At 50.8% G+C, this 17,306-nt stretch overlaps 6 protein-coding genes across 6 annotated transcripts; 4 read left to right on the top strand and 2 right to left on the bottom strand.

Annotated features, from left to right (window-relative positions):
• Positions 1-1,305: 1,305 nt before the first annotated feature.
• On the top strand, positions 1,306-2,843 carry N7457_000266 (Alpha/beta hydrolase fold-3; the record flags this gene model as incomplete). Its single annotated transcript, XM_057171334.1, has 2 exons — positions 1,306-1,799; positions 1,859-2,843. The coding sequence occupies 2 exons, from the start codon at positions 1,306-1,308 to the stop codon at positions 2,841-2,843; spliced, it is 1,479 nt and encodes a 492-aa protein (XP_057035237.1).
• A 335-nt stretch (positions 2,844-3,178) lies between these two features.
• N7457_000267 (uncharacterized protein) lies at positions 3,179-5,434 on the bottom strand (the record flags this gene model as incomplete). Its single annotated transcript, XM_057171335.1, has 1 exon — positions 3,179-5,434. One exon carries the CDS (start codon positions 5,432-5,434, stop codon positions 3,179-3,181), a length of 2,256 nt encoding a protein of 751 aa, XP_057035238.1.
• A 636-nt stretch (positions 5,435-6,070) lies between these two features.
• On the top strand, positions 6,071-7,132 carry N7457_000268 (uncharacterized protein; the record flags this gene model as incomplete). The annotated part of the gene is made up of 1 exon (XM_057171336.1): positions 6,071-7,132. One exon carries the CDS (start codon positions 6,071-6,073, stop codon positions 7,130-7,132), a length of 1,062 nt encoding a protein of 353 aa, XP_057035239.1.
• Positions 7,133-7,717: 585 nt separating this feature from the next.
• atg11 (autophagy protein ATG11) lies at positions 7,718-11,800 on the bottom strand (the record flags this gene model as incomplete). Its single annotated transcript, XM_057171337.1, has 3 exons — positions 7,718-11,461; positions 11,525-11,636; positions 11,733-11,800. The coding sequence occupies 3 exons, from the start codon at positions 11,798-11,800 to the stop codon at positions 7,718-7,720; spliced, it is 3,924 nt and encodes a 1,307-aa protein (XP_057035240.1).
• Positions 11,762-12,884, top strand: N7457_000270 (centromere protein H; the record flags this gene model as incomplete). Its single annotated transcript, XM_057171338.1, has 4 exons — positions 11,762-11,821; positions 11,905-12,232; positions 12,289-12,460; positions 12,515-12,884. 4 exons carry the CDS (start codon positions 11,762-11,764, stop codon positions 12,882-12,884), a joined length of 930 nt encoding a protein of 309 aa, XP_057035241.1.
• Positions 12,885-15,516: 2,632 nt separating this feature from the next.
• nhp6 (high-mobility group nucleosome-binding protein) lies at positions 15,517-15,937 on the top strand (the record flags this gene model as incomplete). The annotated part of the gene is made up of 3 exons (XM_057171339.1): positions 15,517-15,577; positions 15,630-15,725; positions 15,777-15,937. 3 exons carry the CDS (start codon positions 15,517-15,519, stop codon positions 15,935-15,937), a joined length of 318 nt encoding a protein of 105 aa, XP_057035242.1.
• Positions 15,938-17,306: the final 1,369 nt, after the last annotated feature.

Raw genomic sequence — 17,306 nt, forward strand, 5'->3', positions numbered from 1 at the left:
GACGGCGAATGGAGATGAAAGATGCAGGCAACGTCCACAAGATGGATTATGACCAGTCAGATTCACAGTGAGGGGGTGAATTCGTGTCGCCTTAGTGCGTGTAAGGTCCAGACATCAATAGTCAAAGTGAACCTATGCTGAAACGTGCTCAGGGCAGCTTCAGAATTGAAGATCATAGAAATCTCGGGGCCTGAGGCTGCACCTTAGTCATCCCTCAGAAGTCGGGACCACCGGATCGGGGCAGCTGATTGGATTCACCTTGCCAAATGGCACCTTGACGTGAAGATCCGGAATGCTGTGTACATGGCTTATTCGGATGACCAGCAGACGGCTGGTGGTGTTCGGTATCTGACGTCATTATTTAGCATTGGGCTATAATATGTATGCTTTCTTTTTTACCGAGTATACATCGACGTAGACGGCTAAACTTCGGAACACGTAGACAAGACCTTATTGCCACCGAAAGGAAGGGCGCTAGATATCGGTCGGGTATGGAATTCCGACTATCTACGGACGTCCATATGGTGATGGTATCGGTAAAAAAAAAAAACAAAAGGAAACGTATAATGGAAGGTAGCCAAAACGAGTCTCCATATGTCCAATCTCACAGTTGCACGTATCGAATAGACGCAGTCGATCCCCTACATAGCCAGTTGGTTTCTTGAGAACAAAGTGCTGATGGCAGATGCATATATCGTGCAGATTATGACTACCTAGTTACCTAGATAGGAAGTATGTGTTGCTTGATTGCCCGAAGTGGATTAGTGGGTGTAGGTGCGTGGCATTACAGGCGATTTGAGAATTGATCGTCGTCTTTGTAGCTTTCTCCGGGATCCCAAAAACAACAATGTCTCGGTCAAAGATCTATGTATAGTGCTGGTCCCCACATAGAGAACAGAGTCTTATATACTCCGTACTCCATAAGGAGTACTGAAAACGGCCTTGGCGGGTCTATACATCCATTATTAGAGAGACTGACAAAGTGGATCATCAGGGGATCTATTGGTATCACCTGATAGCTACAGCATGAGACTACCTTTTTGACAACGGTGTATCCAATAGCCATCGATCTAAACAACGCAAGATCCATCTTAAGACGATGATCAAGCATCTACTCCGTACAGATGTCTCACTTCAGATTAGGCCTTGTGGGGTACTGCAGCTCCACGCTGGACCTCGGCAGTGACGCCACTCAGACTAAAGCCGGTTTGGAACCTTAGGATCGTGAGATCTTTAGTTCATCGTCTTCTTCCTTCGCTGTGGATTACTTCGAGCCAGCGCTTGAAGCCGCTCTCTGTCCACATCATGAGCTCACTCCGGGAACCCCTCAAGCTCTTGAAGGCCCTATTGATTCGCATCCCGTTGATCCTCAAGACCATTCTCTTGCATGGAGTTCGAATGTCCCCTGGCACGGGGAAACAGGATATACGCACCGAGCTGACGGTCGCTATTATCCGATCATTCATGGCATCAAGGGCGCCAATCAGCAAAAGCCAGAGAAATAGCATACGCGATCCCGGAGTCAAGGGTCCTATGTGGGTATCCAAGGTCACACTCCCACGGCCCGAGATGGACGTGCGCGACGCAGTACTGCGTGCAATCGAGGATCTGAAAACTGGTGATCAGACCTATGATATACCTGTAGTTGCTGCGGTCGAAGGCGAATGGACTGGTTACCGCGCGGGAGTTGGAAAGAAAACACCTGAGCCCGATCTCTCAGAAGAGGAGAAATACCACAAGCTGCGCGAGGAATCACCGTCTGATATGACGATCTTGTATTTCCACGGAGGTGCATACTTGTGAGTACTGCTCGACTCGCTAGTAATAGTGGACACAGCTGACGTATCCTACCCAAAAGCCTCATGGACCCCTGCAGCCACCGCATCCCCGTCGCACACTTGTCCCACTTGACTGGCGCACCCGTATTCTCTGTCCGATATCGTCTCGCTCCTCAGAATCCATTCCCAGCTGCACTCGTCGATGCCCTAACAGCATATCTCTCTCTCCTTCACCCGCCCCCGGGTTCCCTTCACGAACCAGTGCCAGCGAACAAGATCATCTTCGCTGGTGATTCTGCAGGCGGAAACCTTTCACTGGTACTCCTCCAGACACTTTTGACTCTCGACCGCGCATCGCGTACTATCCGTTTCCACGGCAAAGACGTGCCCATCGAACTGCCCGCAGGCGTAGCAACCATCTCACCATGGTGCGACGTGACGCGGTCTATGCCGTCAATCAGCGGGAATGCGCATCTGGATTATCTCGATGCGCCGCCTGTACCGTCTGACGACCCAGATGTCAAGATTCCATTTGTTCCAATGCCGTTCGCACCAGACGATATCTGGCCCTCATCTCCACCTCGCGCCGACATCTACTGCAACGCCAGCATACTGAACCACCCATTAGTGTCTCCGCTCGCTGCGCCGGCCGAGCTCTGGAAGAATGCGCCTCCTATCTGGGTCTCAACTGGCGAGGAAGGCCTCACAGATGAGGGTCTTATTCTGGCGCGCCGCGTCTACCAAGCGGGCGTGCCTCTTGTTGCAGAGATGTTTGAGGGTATGCCTCACTGCCACGGTCTGATTATGATGGCCCACCCAGTTAGTCGTCGTTTCTTCGAAAGCTTTGCTGGTTTCTGCCGCGATGCTGTTGCCGGCCGGGTTCTATCAACTGGGAATCTCACCTGGTTGGGCTTCAAACTTCAATTGTCTAAGGAAATACCGATTGAAAAAGCCTGTGAAACTAGTGACGAGGAGGTGGAGGCTCTCATGCAGAAAATTGCTGCTTGGAAATTGGAGGCCGAGATCGAACTACAGAAGCAATGGCGCGAGAAAGCGCGGTTGTGATGTGGTTTGGCTGAATTCTATCTCGTCGCGCATGATAAATAGCTAATATACCCTCTTGATATAATCTCATCATCCTTTTAGTTGATGATTTGCGTGCGGGAGGGCCTGGATCTGGTATATTTTACTCTCGGGTGTTTAGGATAATTCGTGTTCGTGGTGTCTTTAGCAATGAAGTTCTACCTTGCTCTGCGTTAGAGAATCAACTAGGCGTATGCTAATATACGATAAAATCGAGTCTGAGATAGCCCAATAGGGGCTACCAAAAGCTAAAAACACGGTTCGATGCGGACCAAACCAAAGTCAAAGCCCGAAGATGTCACAAGCATCGCATGCAATTAAAGATATTCATCATTATCCATTGCTTCATCGCCCGGCACCTGATCAGTGCCCCATCTCTGTGGGGTGGGATTTTGGGGTGACCACACAGGCTGCACTGGCTGCACCGGCTGCACAGGTTGCGTAGGATATGGTGTATACCGAGGCTGCTCAGGCACAACATTCTCAGCTGTGGGTGCCGAAAGCCAAGGCAGTGCAACTAGACTCCCATTGATTCGGATTTCCCCGACCATGCTTCCAAGCTCTGGCGGATCATCCACGTAGCCATCTGACAGACCCACCAATTGCGCAACAAGCCGAGAGATAGCAACGCATATAGCGAAAATGGGCGTGACAAGCGTGGACATATGTGTCCAGCGCCACAGCATTGTGACAGTCACCCAGGGGAAAAGAGGCGCATCGGGCTGCAGGCAGTAGCCTTCGCAGCTGTCGGATATTTCCGGATGACTGTACTGCTCCCACATTAGGCACTCGATGATATACCACGAGAGCGAAATGATAATCAACCAGCTCAACTTAGTGATCTGAAGGCGCTGAGTTTGCGGATTTCGCTTCCATAGCTTAGGAAGAGGTATCGCAGCATATACTCGTCCATCGGAGTCCGTAGTACAGCCTGTGCGTGTTTCAGCTGTATTTGGGCGTGGTTTCGGGATTGCCTTGGTTTGAGATTTTGCCTGCGATGCAATGGCAGTGTCTCGCGTGGCATGGTTTTCTAGGTCGTCAAGTTCTTTTCTGACTTCGTCGATATGTTTGTGAAGTTTATTGAGCTTCAGGTTCAATGAATCTAGGACCACACCATCCTTTTGCGAATTGGCCTTGTCCAAGTCGGCGAGAACGGCGGCTTCGTAGGCTTTGTCGTCTTCCTCAATTTTGAGTCCACTCGGTCCATTTTCCATGAATGCCTGGAGAGACTCAATCGTATCATCTCCGAACTCGACGTCTTTGCCGGAGTTGGCATCTTCTATAACCGCCTCTAGGCCACTTTTCGGTAAATGAGGCCGGGACAACGGAGGCCTTGACTGCTTTGCAGAGAGTGGTTCAGGAAGCTGCTCTTTCTCTATGGTCTTTATGGGCTTTGGTTCCTTGGCTTCGATTTCAATATCTGTGGGTTTGGTAGGTGGTGTGATATCCTTCGAATCTTGGGTTTTGCGTGGAGGAATGATGTCTTTCGTCAGATCTTCCGGGAGGTCAACCTTCTCAGCCACCCGCTGGGTCATAGGAGTGTCGATCCATGCACCAGTTACCCGGGGTGTTTTGTCATAGATCCTTCTCTCGAATAGTTTTACTGGTTCCGGAGTTTGGACTTGGTCAAGTTTGGGAGTTTCTGTTCTGGATAATTTCCGCAGTAAATCCCGGGAGTCGCGCTTGCTAGGACTGGGCCTTGCGAATGACGAATTTTTGAAGATTGTGATGGGGGAATTGGGAATTTGCTCGCCACCAATAGTGGGGGACGTTTGCTTTGAACCAGATTGGTTTTCCCCGAAGTCTTGCTGCCTCCCCTGCGTATGCAAATTGGCGGTGCGTTCTTCAAGCGCGCTCCTACCAGGAAGGCTCCGCGCCGGAGAGCCAGGAGAGGTACGCGTAGGCTTGGAGGCCCGGGTCGGTTCGGTCTCCGCGGGTGACCAGCGCCGACGCGCCTTTTCCTCCTGTTCTTCGGAAAAACTGCGCTGGATAGGCTTTCTTTCCCATTCTTGCCGGCTACCTGCACGATGTCCCCAACCAGTGGGTATATTAGGTGAAGGAACACTGTTCCAATGATCTTCTGGCGCAGATTGATCCGCCTCGATCTTATCTTCCATTCGTCTTCTCAAATTATCTGCCGTTAAGGCATCCCGTCCGACTTGAGCTCTGCTGAAGACGGGCGAACGTTGGCCTGTCACACGCTTCAGGCGCTCTTCATCCTTGGTGTAATCCCTGCCCTTGCGTGTTGGATATTCGCCTAGATCTTCACCAAAACCCGCGTCGGAAAATGATTGTCCATGCATATATGCATTGCCGCTGTTCGTATTCCTTGTGCGTGAGGACGAGGGGCGACTTCGGCTTGCGGAGCGCGCGCTGGGTTGCGGGTCCCAGTTGTAGTCACGTACAAGATCGGCCAGAGCACCATCTTCATCAATTCGTTTATATGCATCTTCGATTTCTCTTGGAGGAGGAGAAAGCTGAGAGATCGGTGAAAACGCGTTGGTAAAATGGCGCTTCGATTGCGGGCTTGGTGTCGTCACATAGTGGTACTCTTCGTCGTGTGAGGCAGGCATTGTGGGTTTTGATGCGTCTCGATATGCATCGGCTAGTGACCTTGGGCGAATTGCATGTCGTGGATGTCCATCTTCTCGAGGGGGCGATGTGAGCTTCGTATGTATATCGTGATCGAATTTCGAGGCGCGTCGGAAGGGCGACGCTCCTCTGTCTCGCGAGACTCGGTGGCTTTTGTCGTGGGACATGACCGAAAGATCTCTTGCAGAGGGTTCACATGTAGGAAACGTTGTGTAGGAATTGAAAAGGGAAAGCAACGCGACTCCCTTGTGATATTGAAGAAATGATAATGACGGAGGTAAATACGGAGATCCCTCATTCCCCGATGTGGTTAGACCAGCGGCCGGAATTCCTGCATTACGCCGACACCTTCAACACCGGCCACCTTCTCTACTCTATACTTGCCTGTTGTTCAGTTCGCCAATTTAAATCTCGAGACCTATCAGGGGAGCATCCGATACCCCTAATGCTCGAATGACCCCCTTCTTATATTGACATGTGACACCTTCACTCGCATTGATCGCCCTCTCCTCGAAAGCTTCAATAAAAGCAACACTTCCCGCGTTCTCAACAATCGAACCTTCACAACCAGCTCAAACCCTCAAATTCCGTTCATTTTATCCATACCAACCCTCAACATGGCGAAATCCTCGCGACGCTCAGGTCGCGGCAAGACACCCACGTCATCCGGCGCCTCAACACCAAGCTCCGCATCCTCGGGCCCCATGCCACCATTCACAAAAGTTCCACAAGCCTTGCAACCGTTTGTCGAACCGCTATCCACAGATGAAGTGTACCTAGTGCACATGGACATCACAGCAGAAGATCTCAAGCGACAGACCTTCACTGTACCCCTCATCGTCAACTTCATAGTTGGAGCCGTGATCGCACTGCGGGTGTACATGGGAATCACCACATACCCAGCCCTCGTGTCAGCGCTGATCGGACTTCCAAGCTCCATGGCCGTGGACACAACAGCCATCCCGTGGACAGAAGGGGCGCAAATCATCCTCCGCCGGACGGGAACTGTGTTCTTCGACTACTTCCTTGTGACCATATTCCTCTCGTGGCCAATGAATTTCATCACGGGGCCCGTGCGCTGGCGCCGTGCCATTGGTTTCCGCGAGCGAGAGATCATCGTCCGCCGTAGCCGCCCCAGCTGGAGTAAAGATCTCGAGCGCAATAAGTGGATCCGCGAAGACGAGACACGGCGTGACAAGATCGTTGCCGCTGTTACTCCTGAGCGGGTCGGCAAAACCGGATACCTGCTTGTTGACGAGGACTGGGATCTAGACTATGCGGCTATGGTCCGCGCCCATGCTCTTGTTGACCGCACTCGCAGGGGTGAGGGTATACGAATCGATGAGTTCCGCACCGCTGTACTGGTCAATACCGATGCTGATGGCTGGTTGATCTGGCGTGTAGGGGACGAGAATACTCCTGCAGCCGAGAAAAGATCAGTTCAGCGTGATCAGATCCTTGCTTTCAAGGACAAGTTGACTGAGATGGGCAAGGAAAATCTCTTCCTCCGTTGGGTGGAGCTCATTCAATGGGAGAGTTCGCAACCTGGTGGCTTTACAGCAGAGCGCCAGCGCTCTGCAATGATGCAAGCGAAGAAGATGTTTGAAGAGGAGGATGTCGATTTCAGTCGTTTCTGGGACGACATGGGTGGCATGGAAGGTGTGGATGGATTAGACTAATGATCTCCTATTTCATAGGCTCAATTTTCTCATTTGGTGTGACCCCGCGGATACCGCGGTATGCTTTGTCTAAACCGCTTTCGCTTTATATATATACCCGGTTATATTTGCAAATAGGTTAATTTCATAAATACTATTCACCAGCATCCACCTACAGCACAGTCAAGTAGGTATACCAATCTATTCAAATTTACCTAGATTGCATTGTGGGGGTATATGGAGCAAATGAACATCAAAAGCAAATCGAACGTGCTTGGAACCCCCGATGGCAGGGTATTCGCACTGTCGGGACAGAAAGAAAACACAAGAAATCAATGGCATCTCCTAATACGTCTGGGGTGTGAAAGCGATCTATGCTGAGCCGCCGTCGAGCCGATAATCAAGAGACCATAATTTCTCCCACGGGCGAGATCGAGCGTTTGGCCGACGAGTGGACGTGGACCTCGACGGAGAGGAACCAGTGCCATTGGTGTTTAATTGAGCCGATGCAGTCAGGGGATCCTAAGACAATGAAACCATTAGCACCTGACACTAGAGATCAAAACAGACCCGGAAAAGAGGGAAGCGAAATTCATTTCCTACTTTTCACGGGCCGGAGCGCAGGTCACGGCGAACCTCGTCGAAGATCGGAGCGGTCTCTCGAGACTGTAGGCCAGCATCAGCCTCGGCGGCGCGCACGAGATCAGTTGTAGACTCGACACCATGCTGCGATGGTGTGGGGGTGCCGCGCTTGGAGTTTGGACTCTCGCGGCGACTATCGAGGCTTCTGGATAGGGTTCTGGCAACGCCGCCCTCGTTGGTGCCACGCTTGAGGCCAATACTGCCCTTGGCATCGACATGCGCGGATGCGACTGTGCTTTTTGCTATCCCCGGCGTGGCAGGCGCGCCGGGTTTCTCCTCTACGGCGTCGAGTAGATACCAACGGAGGCCGTCGGAAAGCTCGAACGGATTCTCGTCCTCTAGGGAAGCGCCGTCGCTAGCGTCCCCGAGGGAATGACGGTCTGGCGCAACCCCGTTCATCGATTTGGAGAGATCTACAACCCGCTCCTCAATCTTGGTGATACGAGCGAGCAGCCAGTCTCGGGCTTGGAGTTTGTGTGAATCTTGCTCACGAAGGAAATAATGTGGCGCACCCACGTTAAAGGCTGCCCACGAGCGAATGGCCTGGTTTCGTGTGGGCAGGAATAACGCAAGGTCGCCCTCTTTGAAAGATCGGTAGGCAATTTTGTCGTGGGCCTCGCTCTGAACTCGGTGATATTTATCACGGTAACCTCGAGCTTCCTTTTGCCATTTGCGGGCTAGCAGCTCGATATCCTTCACCCGTTTAACAACAACGTCACCAAATAAGGAGACGTCAAACTGGGCTAGACTTTCCATGAAGGCGGAAAATTTCTTCTCTTCAACCTCTGGGCTTTCGGCTTGCATCCAGCCCAGAAGCGCTGTATCCGGCTTTAGAGATACAATTCCTGACTGGGCAAGGCTTTCACCCAACCCTAGCGATGCACTCAGCTTCGAGGCACGTTGGACAACAAGCTGGCCATCTTGTTGAATGATAGTGAATCCCAATTGCTCAAGCATCCGGCCTAGCTTCTCGACCTGTGCGTAAAGTTGCTTTGAAAGATCGTGGGACTTGGCACCCCGGGCCTCAGATCGCGCTACAGCCTGCTGTTCGGTCTCTGAAGGGGCCACTGCCTTTTGCTCCCAGTCTGTTACCTGCACTTTCAAGTCTTGAGCTTGTTGCTCAGCTTCAGTGAGTTTCTGCGTCAGGTCTGCTCGCTTCCGTTCTTCTTCGGCGATTTGTTCACGCAGAGCCTCCGAGCCACTTTCTCCAGCGGTCATTTGAGAGTGCAAGGAACTGAGTTTCGACCGTTCTTTCTCCAGTTCCCCGTTCAAAGTATCTAGTTTCGATCGTTCATCCGATAGTTCTGCAGTTAGCCGTGATACTTCTTCCTCCTTTTCCCCTGAGGCCTTTCTTCCCTCATCCGCCTCCGACTCCAATACAGCAATTCGCTCTTCTAGGGCCTTGTTCTCAGTTATTGCGTCAGATGCATTTGTTTCCGCACTTTTGGCGTGAATTGACAAGCCCTCGCAGAGGACCTCAATAGCCTTGATTAGGCCGGGGAGCTCAACAGGAACAATGCCCCCAGGTGACAGGTTCATGAAGATAGCTTGAAGGGCTTGGTTGTTTTCCTGTTCTTTTTGTTCGAATTCCGATTGCTGATGCTCCATGGTATCAATCCGAGCCTGGAGAGTTCCCTCTCGCTCTTGTCGAGTCTGGATCTCTGCGTTGAGATCGATGATCTTTTGTGCTTCGTCGGCAGACTTAGCATGGGCATTTTGTAGGTCGGTCTCGAGCTGATTTATCCGGTCTTCAATCTCTTGTCTCCCTTGCTCGCGGCTATCCATCAGGCGGTCCAATTCTTCCTCCATTTCCTCGTTTCGGAGTCTGAACTTCTTTAGTTCTTCATCCAGATACCGGCGCTCATCTTCAAATTCGCGCTGACGTGCTTCAAGATTACCGATGAGGTCCTTTTTCGTGGATTGAGCTTCTTGAAACTTATCGGAGTTAGTTTGGCGCTCGACGTGAGCTTCCTTATGGAGGCGCTGGACGGCATCTCTCTCTGTCGCCAATTCAGCCTCGAGAGTGATAACGCGCTCGATGAGTGCTTTTTCCTCTGGAGTCTGAGTCGCCGAGACTCGCCTCGATGAGACGGAGACGGATGACCGTCTTGAGGGTGTATCGGGGTGTGGAGATGCCGGTGAACCGGGGAATTCCGGGCCAAAGTTACCACTTGATGGCCGGCTGAACTGACTTTGACGATGCAAAAGATCTTCTAGTTTGCGTACGCGACTATCAGACCCCTTGAGCCTTTCTTCTAGCTTGGTCTTTTCTTCTTGCAAGCTGCGTACGGAGTCGTCGGCCCGTAATATGGAGCTCCGGCTCAAGTCAAATACGCTGCCTTGTTTGAATGCCTTGGCCCGTCGTCTTTGCTGCCGAGTGGGTGCATCCAACTCCTTCAGTTGCTGAGTGAGCTCTGTCGCAAGGTTTGTTAAGGAATGAGTGGACTTTAACTCGTCGATATAATACTCAATTTCTTTCCGAGCTACTTCGGGCCATTCATCATCATGACCTTGAAGATTGACTTCAATTCCTGGTGCAGTGGAATCAGTCACAGTCATAAAGTCACCCATATTCTTGAGCCATTTTTTTCTGCGGCGTTGCTCTTCGTCTCTCAAGACCGCCATCTCCTCAGCCAGCGTCAGAGAGTCGGTCTTGATCTTCTCGCTCCATTCTCGCCGTCGCACAGATTCAATCAAAATAGACCCATATACCATTGGCATCTGGAATACAGAGTAGATGACCTCAAAGGCATTGCTCCCCACATCCAAATTGACCATTCGTCCATGAGCGTCGGCGAGGCGGGACTCGAGCGAAGATATCGCGCGCATATGTTCAATGGCAGTTCTCTCCATGAGCGCTCGGCGCTGCACAGCTTGCTCCAAACCAGCTTGAAGTTCAATGCTGATCTCGGCCAGCGACGGAAGAAGATCCTGGGTATGGCTGAATGCAAGTCTGGATATATTTGCCAATGTTTTTTGATTGTTTGGCAGACTGAGAACATGCTCATAATCGGATCCGATTTTCTTAGCAATAGTCTCTACCTCTTCTAGCAACCCATCCACTCCGTTGAAGTTCGAAGCTAGAGCCGCGTCCACTAGTTGCTGAGTATCGGAGGCAATATCGCCGATTGTCTTCTCGATATCCTGGACATTACTAGCAAAGGCCGGCGACACAGTCGCTGCCTCTGATCCGGCCCTGTACACCTCACCCACGTCGACAAAATCACGAAGCGTTCCAGTTGGTCGATCGTTATCCATTTTCGGTGTGGACGGGCGTCCTAGGAGAGGGAAGTCCTTGCGTGCCGGTATGTGATCCAGCGTGGAGAGAGCTCGTTCCCATCCGTCCAGAGCAGCCTGCTGCTCTTCTAGAATATTGTTCGCCCATGACTGTGCCTCTTGGAACCGATGTTCAAGATTGCCCACATGGGACTTAAGATTCTCCAGAGCCACACCCACAGCACGGTTTATCACATCGCTTCGCTCATTGTGTTCCCGGAGGTTCTTATCGATCAATCCACAGCGACTAGACAGCTCTAGAGCCCAGTTGCGCCGTGCCATATAGAGGTTTGTCCATGCTTGTAGATCGTTTTGGTCTTTAAGAGTAGCTGGGGGGCTGTCAGGTTGGAATGGTTCAGGCGGAGGGAGCTCTGGAAATTCGACGTCGCCTGGTTCACTGACGTATTGGCGGTCATATACAAAGATCTCGTTCTGCAGTAGTTGCCCTTGGGTCAGCACATTCCCAAATCACCATTCATATTAGAAATACCATACCTCTGTGGCTAAAGTCTGGATCTTGACATTCTTTCCACGGGCGGTCATCAATATTTGCCGCGGAGGTGGAATTGATGTATTGTGGAGGATCCATGACTTCAAGGCATCGGGACTAAAGACGACTAACGTCAGCTGGGATCCACGACGCTACACTGGAACATAGATAGGAAGAAAAATCAAGACATCAAGTAGCACCGGAGAGACATACGAAGCAAATGTTACTGGATCAGCCAGGAAATGCTCTCCCGTGTGGGCAATGTAGATGTGCAACGACATACCCTCTCCACACTAGGCGAGGTCAGATTCCCAACTGGTAGTAAGAGAAAAATACGAGGAAATTGTCCCAAAAAAAAAGGGATATACAACTAAGGAATGAAAAGGGAGAGAGAGAGAGTCCTGAAGCCCCCGGTCAGGCTGGTCAAGACGATGAACGTTGCTCCGCAACCTCGTGTGGCCGGGGAAGCTCGCCCACCGCCTCCGGTCTTATCTTCATATCACCAGATGCGCCCGCGTTCACGAGATCTACGTCCATGGCTGCAAAGAATGGCCAGGTGCTGCCTCACCTACAATCTGGCGAGGTGACACTCCTCAATTATGCTGCGGATGACTCTCGCGATGTCATGACCTTATCGGAAAAAGAAGCTTTAGTGCTTCAGCTCTACAATCAGGTTCAAGAGCAACGGCTGGAAAAGGCATTTCTCGAACAAGGTATGTTAGCAACTTGAATGCTGGCTTCCTGTTATTAATTACATTGTATCCCTTAGAACTAGAAACACTCTCGGGCGCAGATGCTGAAGCACAGCTTGCGATCGCTGAGCGCGAGCTCCTAGACGCGCGTTCTACCTACACGGTCAGGAGGAAAGCCGTTCGCACCATCCTCATGACTGAGCCTATTCTCAAATCTGTTCATTTAAAGGCTGCCACGCCTGCTGAGCGGTATGTTCTCATGAAGAGTCCCTCGGTCAGACTTCAGTCTAATAGAGATCATAGAGCACTTCTTTGTCTAGTGAATCGTCGTGATGTCCTTGCACTCGCACATGAAAATCTTGCTACAGCACATGACTTGGTGATGAGACAGCTCTCAGACCTGGAAGTAAAGAATCTCCAAATCAATCGTGAAAACCAGGAACTGGTGCGCCAGCTACTAGAGCTCACAAAAGAAGATTTATCATGGAGAGAGAAGCTGGAGGATCCTGAACTGTTAGCGCAACTAGATAGTTTGGAGACCGATTTAAAGACGCGCAAAGCTCAGTGGGAGACGATGAAGTCAATTGCAAGCGCGATTGTTGTGAGCAGTGGACTAAACTGGGCCGATGACGAAATGCTTCGCGCGTTAGTGCTGGATGAAAGTGACGACTGATGTTTACGCGTGTTCGGATGTTTTTGCGAGTCTATTCTACATCGGCCTCTTCAGGATCCGGAGGAGCACAGGCGCTATACAATACCCAGGTTTTTTTTTTTTTTGAAGCATTCTATTTCTGTCTACAGATATTGCAAGAGAAAGAAGATGGTAATTTTGAACACAATAGTGTGGACAGGATGATAATTACCCCGAGCTTCGCGTTGGAACGACCCTCAATGGCGACGGTTATCTACAGCGGTGTGGGCTGGTCGCGTCTGACAAGTAAGGGCTTCGTGCTCGGATAAATGCATCGCACTATTTCTTCCAAGGGGATATCGGAGCTAAGATATTTACATTTGTTGATACCGACGCGACTCTATGACGCTCTCCTGTCGGAAAGCGTGGAACACTGGTACATTACGGGTGGGTTGGCTTATACTGCCACAGTACTGCAGTATGCACGGTATCCGTACGTTGGAAACAAAAAGACCCAAGGGCCTTCGGGGGAACACCAGAATGGGGTGCGTTCTAGAAGATCCATATAGAATTTCACTCTCGATTAACTCCAACAGAAGCAAGTCAGAGGTCCGCTAGCCTGACTGGTAATCTGCAAGCTAAATATGGGCGACTTGGGAGGGTAGGGGCGCACTAGAATCTACGATACGGTCTAGTCATGGAGATATCCATTCTGAATTTAGCTTGTGATGATGGTGTGATCCAGGCTTGAAAGAAACCTTGAGAGTCTAAGAGGCCCATCCTGTTTCACTCTGGAACCCGGCGATTTGGGCGTGGATAATCCTCGGACATAACAGCGATAATCCTCTGACCAGCCATCGTACTAGCTCTTCCATATCGAACAACCCTGGCCTCTAGCGCCAGGGGATTATTGATGTAGGTACGGTGTAGCTAAGTACCTGTCCGGCCGTGTTTCCAATGGGGGGTTACGCTAAAAGGGTACGCCACGCTTATGATTGAGCAACCATCCGCCCTTGCCTGAAGATGATAGTGGAAAAATAACATTTCCATGTACCCCATACATACTACGCACACTTTTATGTTTATGATCATGGTTGCACTATTACACAGGTTTCTCGAGAGGATATCAGTGGAGTTAAACACCAAGAGTTTAAGTAGACTTTTTTTTCTGGAGCTCTGATGGTATTCAGTCCGGGGCATGGGCATGGATACTCATGTTGGTGAGCTGGACCTATTTACCTCGAATCACAGTGGTACTCCGTACCCCGTACGGAGTGTACAAATGAACATGTACACATGACCTGGCGACCAAAGCCATTGGGCGCTATGCCATATACAAGCAAGTCCGCTTGACACAGATTGATAGGTTGCAAAGGACTAAAAGCACCCCCCAGACTGAATAATCAACTGTTCTCATATCTACCCTTTTGACCCCCTCCCGCATATCTCGAAGAGGGCGTTGGGGGGAAAACTCATTGACAATACATCGTAGCCTACGTAGAGACATCCTGACTTTAAAGAAAAGCACTGCCTGGGGGATTTGAGATGGCATAGGGATCAAAGGAATACTACCTAGGTACAATCCCAGTGGAAGTACGCAATATCAATAAGTATCAACATGGCGACTAGCAGCTGGGCAACTATACCATGGGAAATAGAAGTACCAGATACTTGTGCGGCAGATACTTTCACTATGTGTTACCGTGTACTGTGTACCTGTACGTTTGCGCGGTTTATTAATATGACGGAGCGCAATCCACAAGAGCCCGGAATGATGGTCTCGTTTCATAACGCCGTATTAGGGTGTCCGGTCCATTCCACCACCCACAAAGATTTTCGCTGGGAGGAAAAGAGAATCTGCATGAATGCACTATAGCACAGCGTATCCATGGGGGTTTTAAGGGTCAATGGTCGTAAAACGACGTAAAAAGGGGCATTTGTACGGAGATCAGTATGAGAATGTGAGGTAACATACGGGTAATGACGATACCTTTCCCTCAGCCAGTCAGCGAAACCACAGTACCGTGCTTGCCTTTCCCTTGCTGTGGTCCCCCTCTCTCTTTGCTACTACTACGGCCCTCCCCCCTCTACTCTTCTCTTCTCTTACTATCTTCCAACACTACCATCTCCCCCATACAAACTCGCTCCCATACAAAAAAGGTACTGCATATCCCCCCATACTATATCGATATCAACACTTCGGAGTCGCATTTTCTCCACCACCACAACATTACCCTTTTTTTCCCATTTCTTTTGGTCCTTGGAATCATTTATTTTCACCTCATTGCCCTCGTCTTTTTTTCCCAATTTGCGCAGACGTCGCGCGCTGTCAATAGCTTTTGGTCCACCTGCTAACGTAAATCCGCCAACAGCCCCTTTTTTAATATCATACCCTCATTCGTGATCCTCGAATTTCAGTAAGTTGATCTCCTTACTCTCGTCTCGAACTTGTGGTTTTCACCGGGCGCAAATGGTCGGATGCGCGCAACGCGCCTCAGCCAACAAACACTCGCGTCTTTTCCCTCTCACTTCCCACCTTCACTCTTTTTCTCTTCCATATTCTGTCAATTGCGCACACACAATTTTCCTCTTTCCAATCATACCATTTATTTCTCTGGAAACCATCATGCCAGGCCGAAAAGTCCAAAAGCCTGAAGCTAACGCTTCGCCAGACATGCCTAAGGCCGCATCCACCCGCAAGGCTCCTGAGAAGCGCGTCCAGCGCCGCAAGAAGGGTAAGTCGTCAGCGATCTGTTCACTCATCAGCTTTGTGCTAAGTCACTCTAGACCCCAACGCCCCCAAGCGTGGTCTCTCTGCTTACATGTTCTTCGCCAACGACAACCGCGACAAGGTTCGCGAGGAGAACCCCGGTATCAGCTTCGGTAAGTCAGATGCTCCGTCGACTTGTTCGCCCATATCTAACGTCCCTGTAGGTCAGGTCGGCAAGCAGCTTGGTGACAAGTGGAAGGCCCTGAGCGAGACCGATCGCAAGCCTTACGATGCCAAGGCTGCCGCTGACAAGAAGCGCTATGAAGAGGAGAAGGCTGCCTACCTCGCCAAGGCTGAGGAGGAAGAAGAGGAGGAGTCCTCTTAAATGCCTTCGGTCTAGCTTCACTTCGTCTTTGGCCTCTGGGCGTTTGTGTTTCTTCTAATGGTTCCCTGCTTTTTTTTTTCGGACGGTTTCGTGCACGGTTTCTGGGTTTGGAGGACGGCTGGGGTTTACTTGCTTCTGAACTGTTCCTCTTTGCTCTTATCGGAGGGTATTAACTTATCAATGGGAAATCTCAACCTTTAACTGGTGCAATGTCCACTTTCGAATAGCTTCGATATCGTAGATGCATTGCCGCAAAGGAAGAACATTGGCTTGCGGGATAAGCTGCAGGTAAATTTGAGTCGCTTGGATATTTGTCTTGACGACTCTTAACGAGGATTGCCCACTTTCGATTGATCTTGGCGTTGATGTTTTCCCATGCCGAGGACAGGGACAGCTCCGAGCTCCCGGGAAGCTTCTGAGCTTTTTTGCCCCGCAAAATCGCGCGGGGGTCACCGCCTGCGTCATTCACCGCCCCTCGGAATCCGGGGTCGAAGCTTGGAGTTTAACTTTGAGCTTGTTGTCTTCACACCTTGTGGAGGCAGTGTCAGTCCGTCAAGTTTCTCAAGAAGACATCGATATCCATCTCAATCAAGGAAATTCACCCCGCGATCGTCGTGATCAATACCGCTTGAGTCACGGCAAGGTCACCGAGAGTCGCCAGCTGCTTGTTAAGAGGTGGCGGAAGTTGTCAACGCTAATCCCTCAAAACACTCGCTCTAAGTGCGCGGAAGTGAAGGCTCTCGGTGAGCTTATTGCTTTCGCTGGCTAGAGCCAGCAGTAGTTGGGACGTGCGGTAGGGACTGAGAACAGCCCACGTCGACAGAGCGGAAAGGTGCAGGGCTTGCGAAGCGCAAGGCGCAGGTTGAGAAATCGAACCACGCGGGTGCAAGGTGGAGTGACACCGGCAGAAGCGCGGCGATGCGATATGCATATTTTGTTATGTCAGAAACGCGTCGAGAGCACGCGCGCACGGGCTTGCGCGATGAAGCGCAGCTGAGGTATCGACAGGCTGGATCCCAGCCCAATGCGGCGGCGATGTGCGATAGAGAACTCCGTGAAAGCAAGCGATGAAAATATGGGCAGGCCTTTTAGGAATAAGGGACAAATCTCTCGATACGACGGGGGATGGGGGATGGGGGATCCAGGAGGAGGAACTTTGATCATACGGAGGATCTTTGGCAACAACACCGACGATGTTTGGCGACCATACGAGGATCTATAGCTGGCTATATTACGGAGGATTTACGGCGGTATTACGGAGAATATCTGGCGACATTACGGGCGATGGCGACCAAACGGAGGATACTTGGCGACTATACGCAGGATGGCGAGGATACAGGAGAGACATCTCAACGTGATGGGAAATCCT

This window comes from Penicillium paradoxum (genome assembly GCF_028828445.1).
Source record: "Penicillium paradoxum strain IBT 22861 chromosome Unknown utg000002l_segment0_segment0, whole genome shotgun sequence".
In the NCBI taxonomy this organism is placed as follows: Eukaryota; Fungi; Ascomycota; class Eurotiomycetes; order Eurotiales; family Aspergillaceae; genus Penicillium; species Penicillium paradoxum.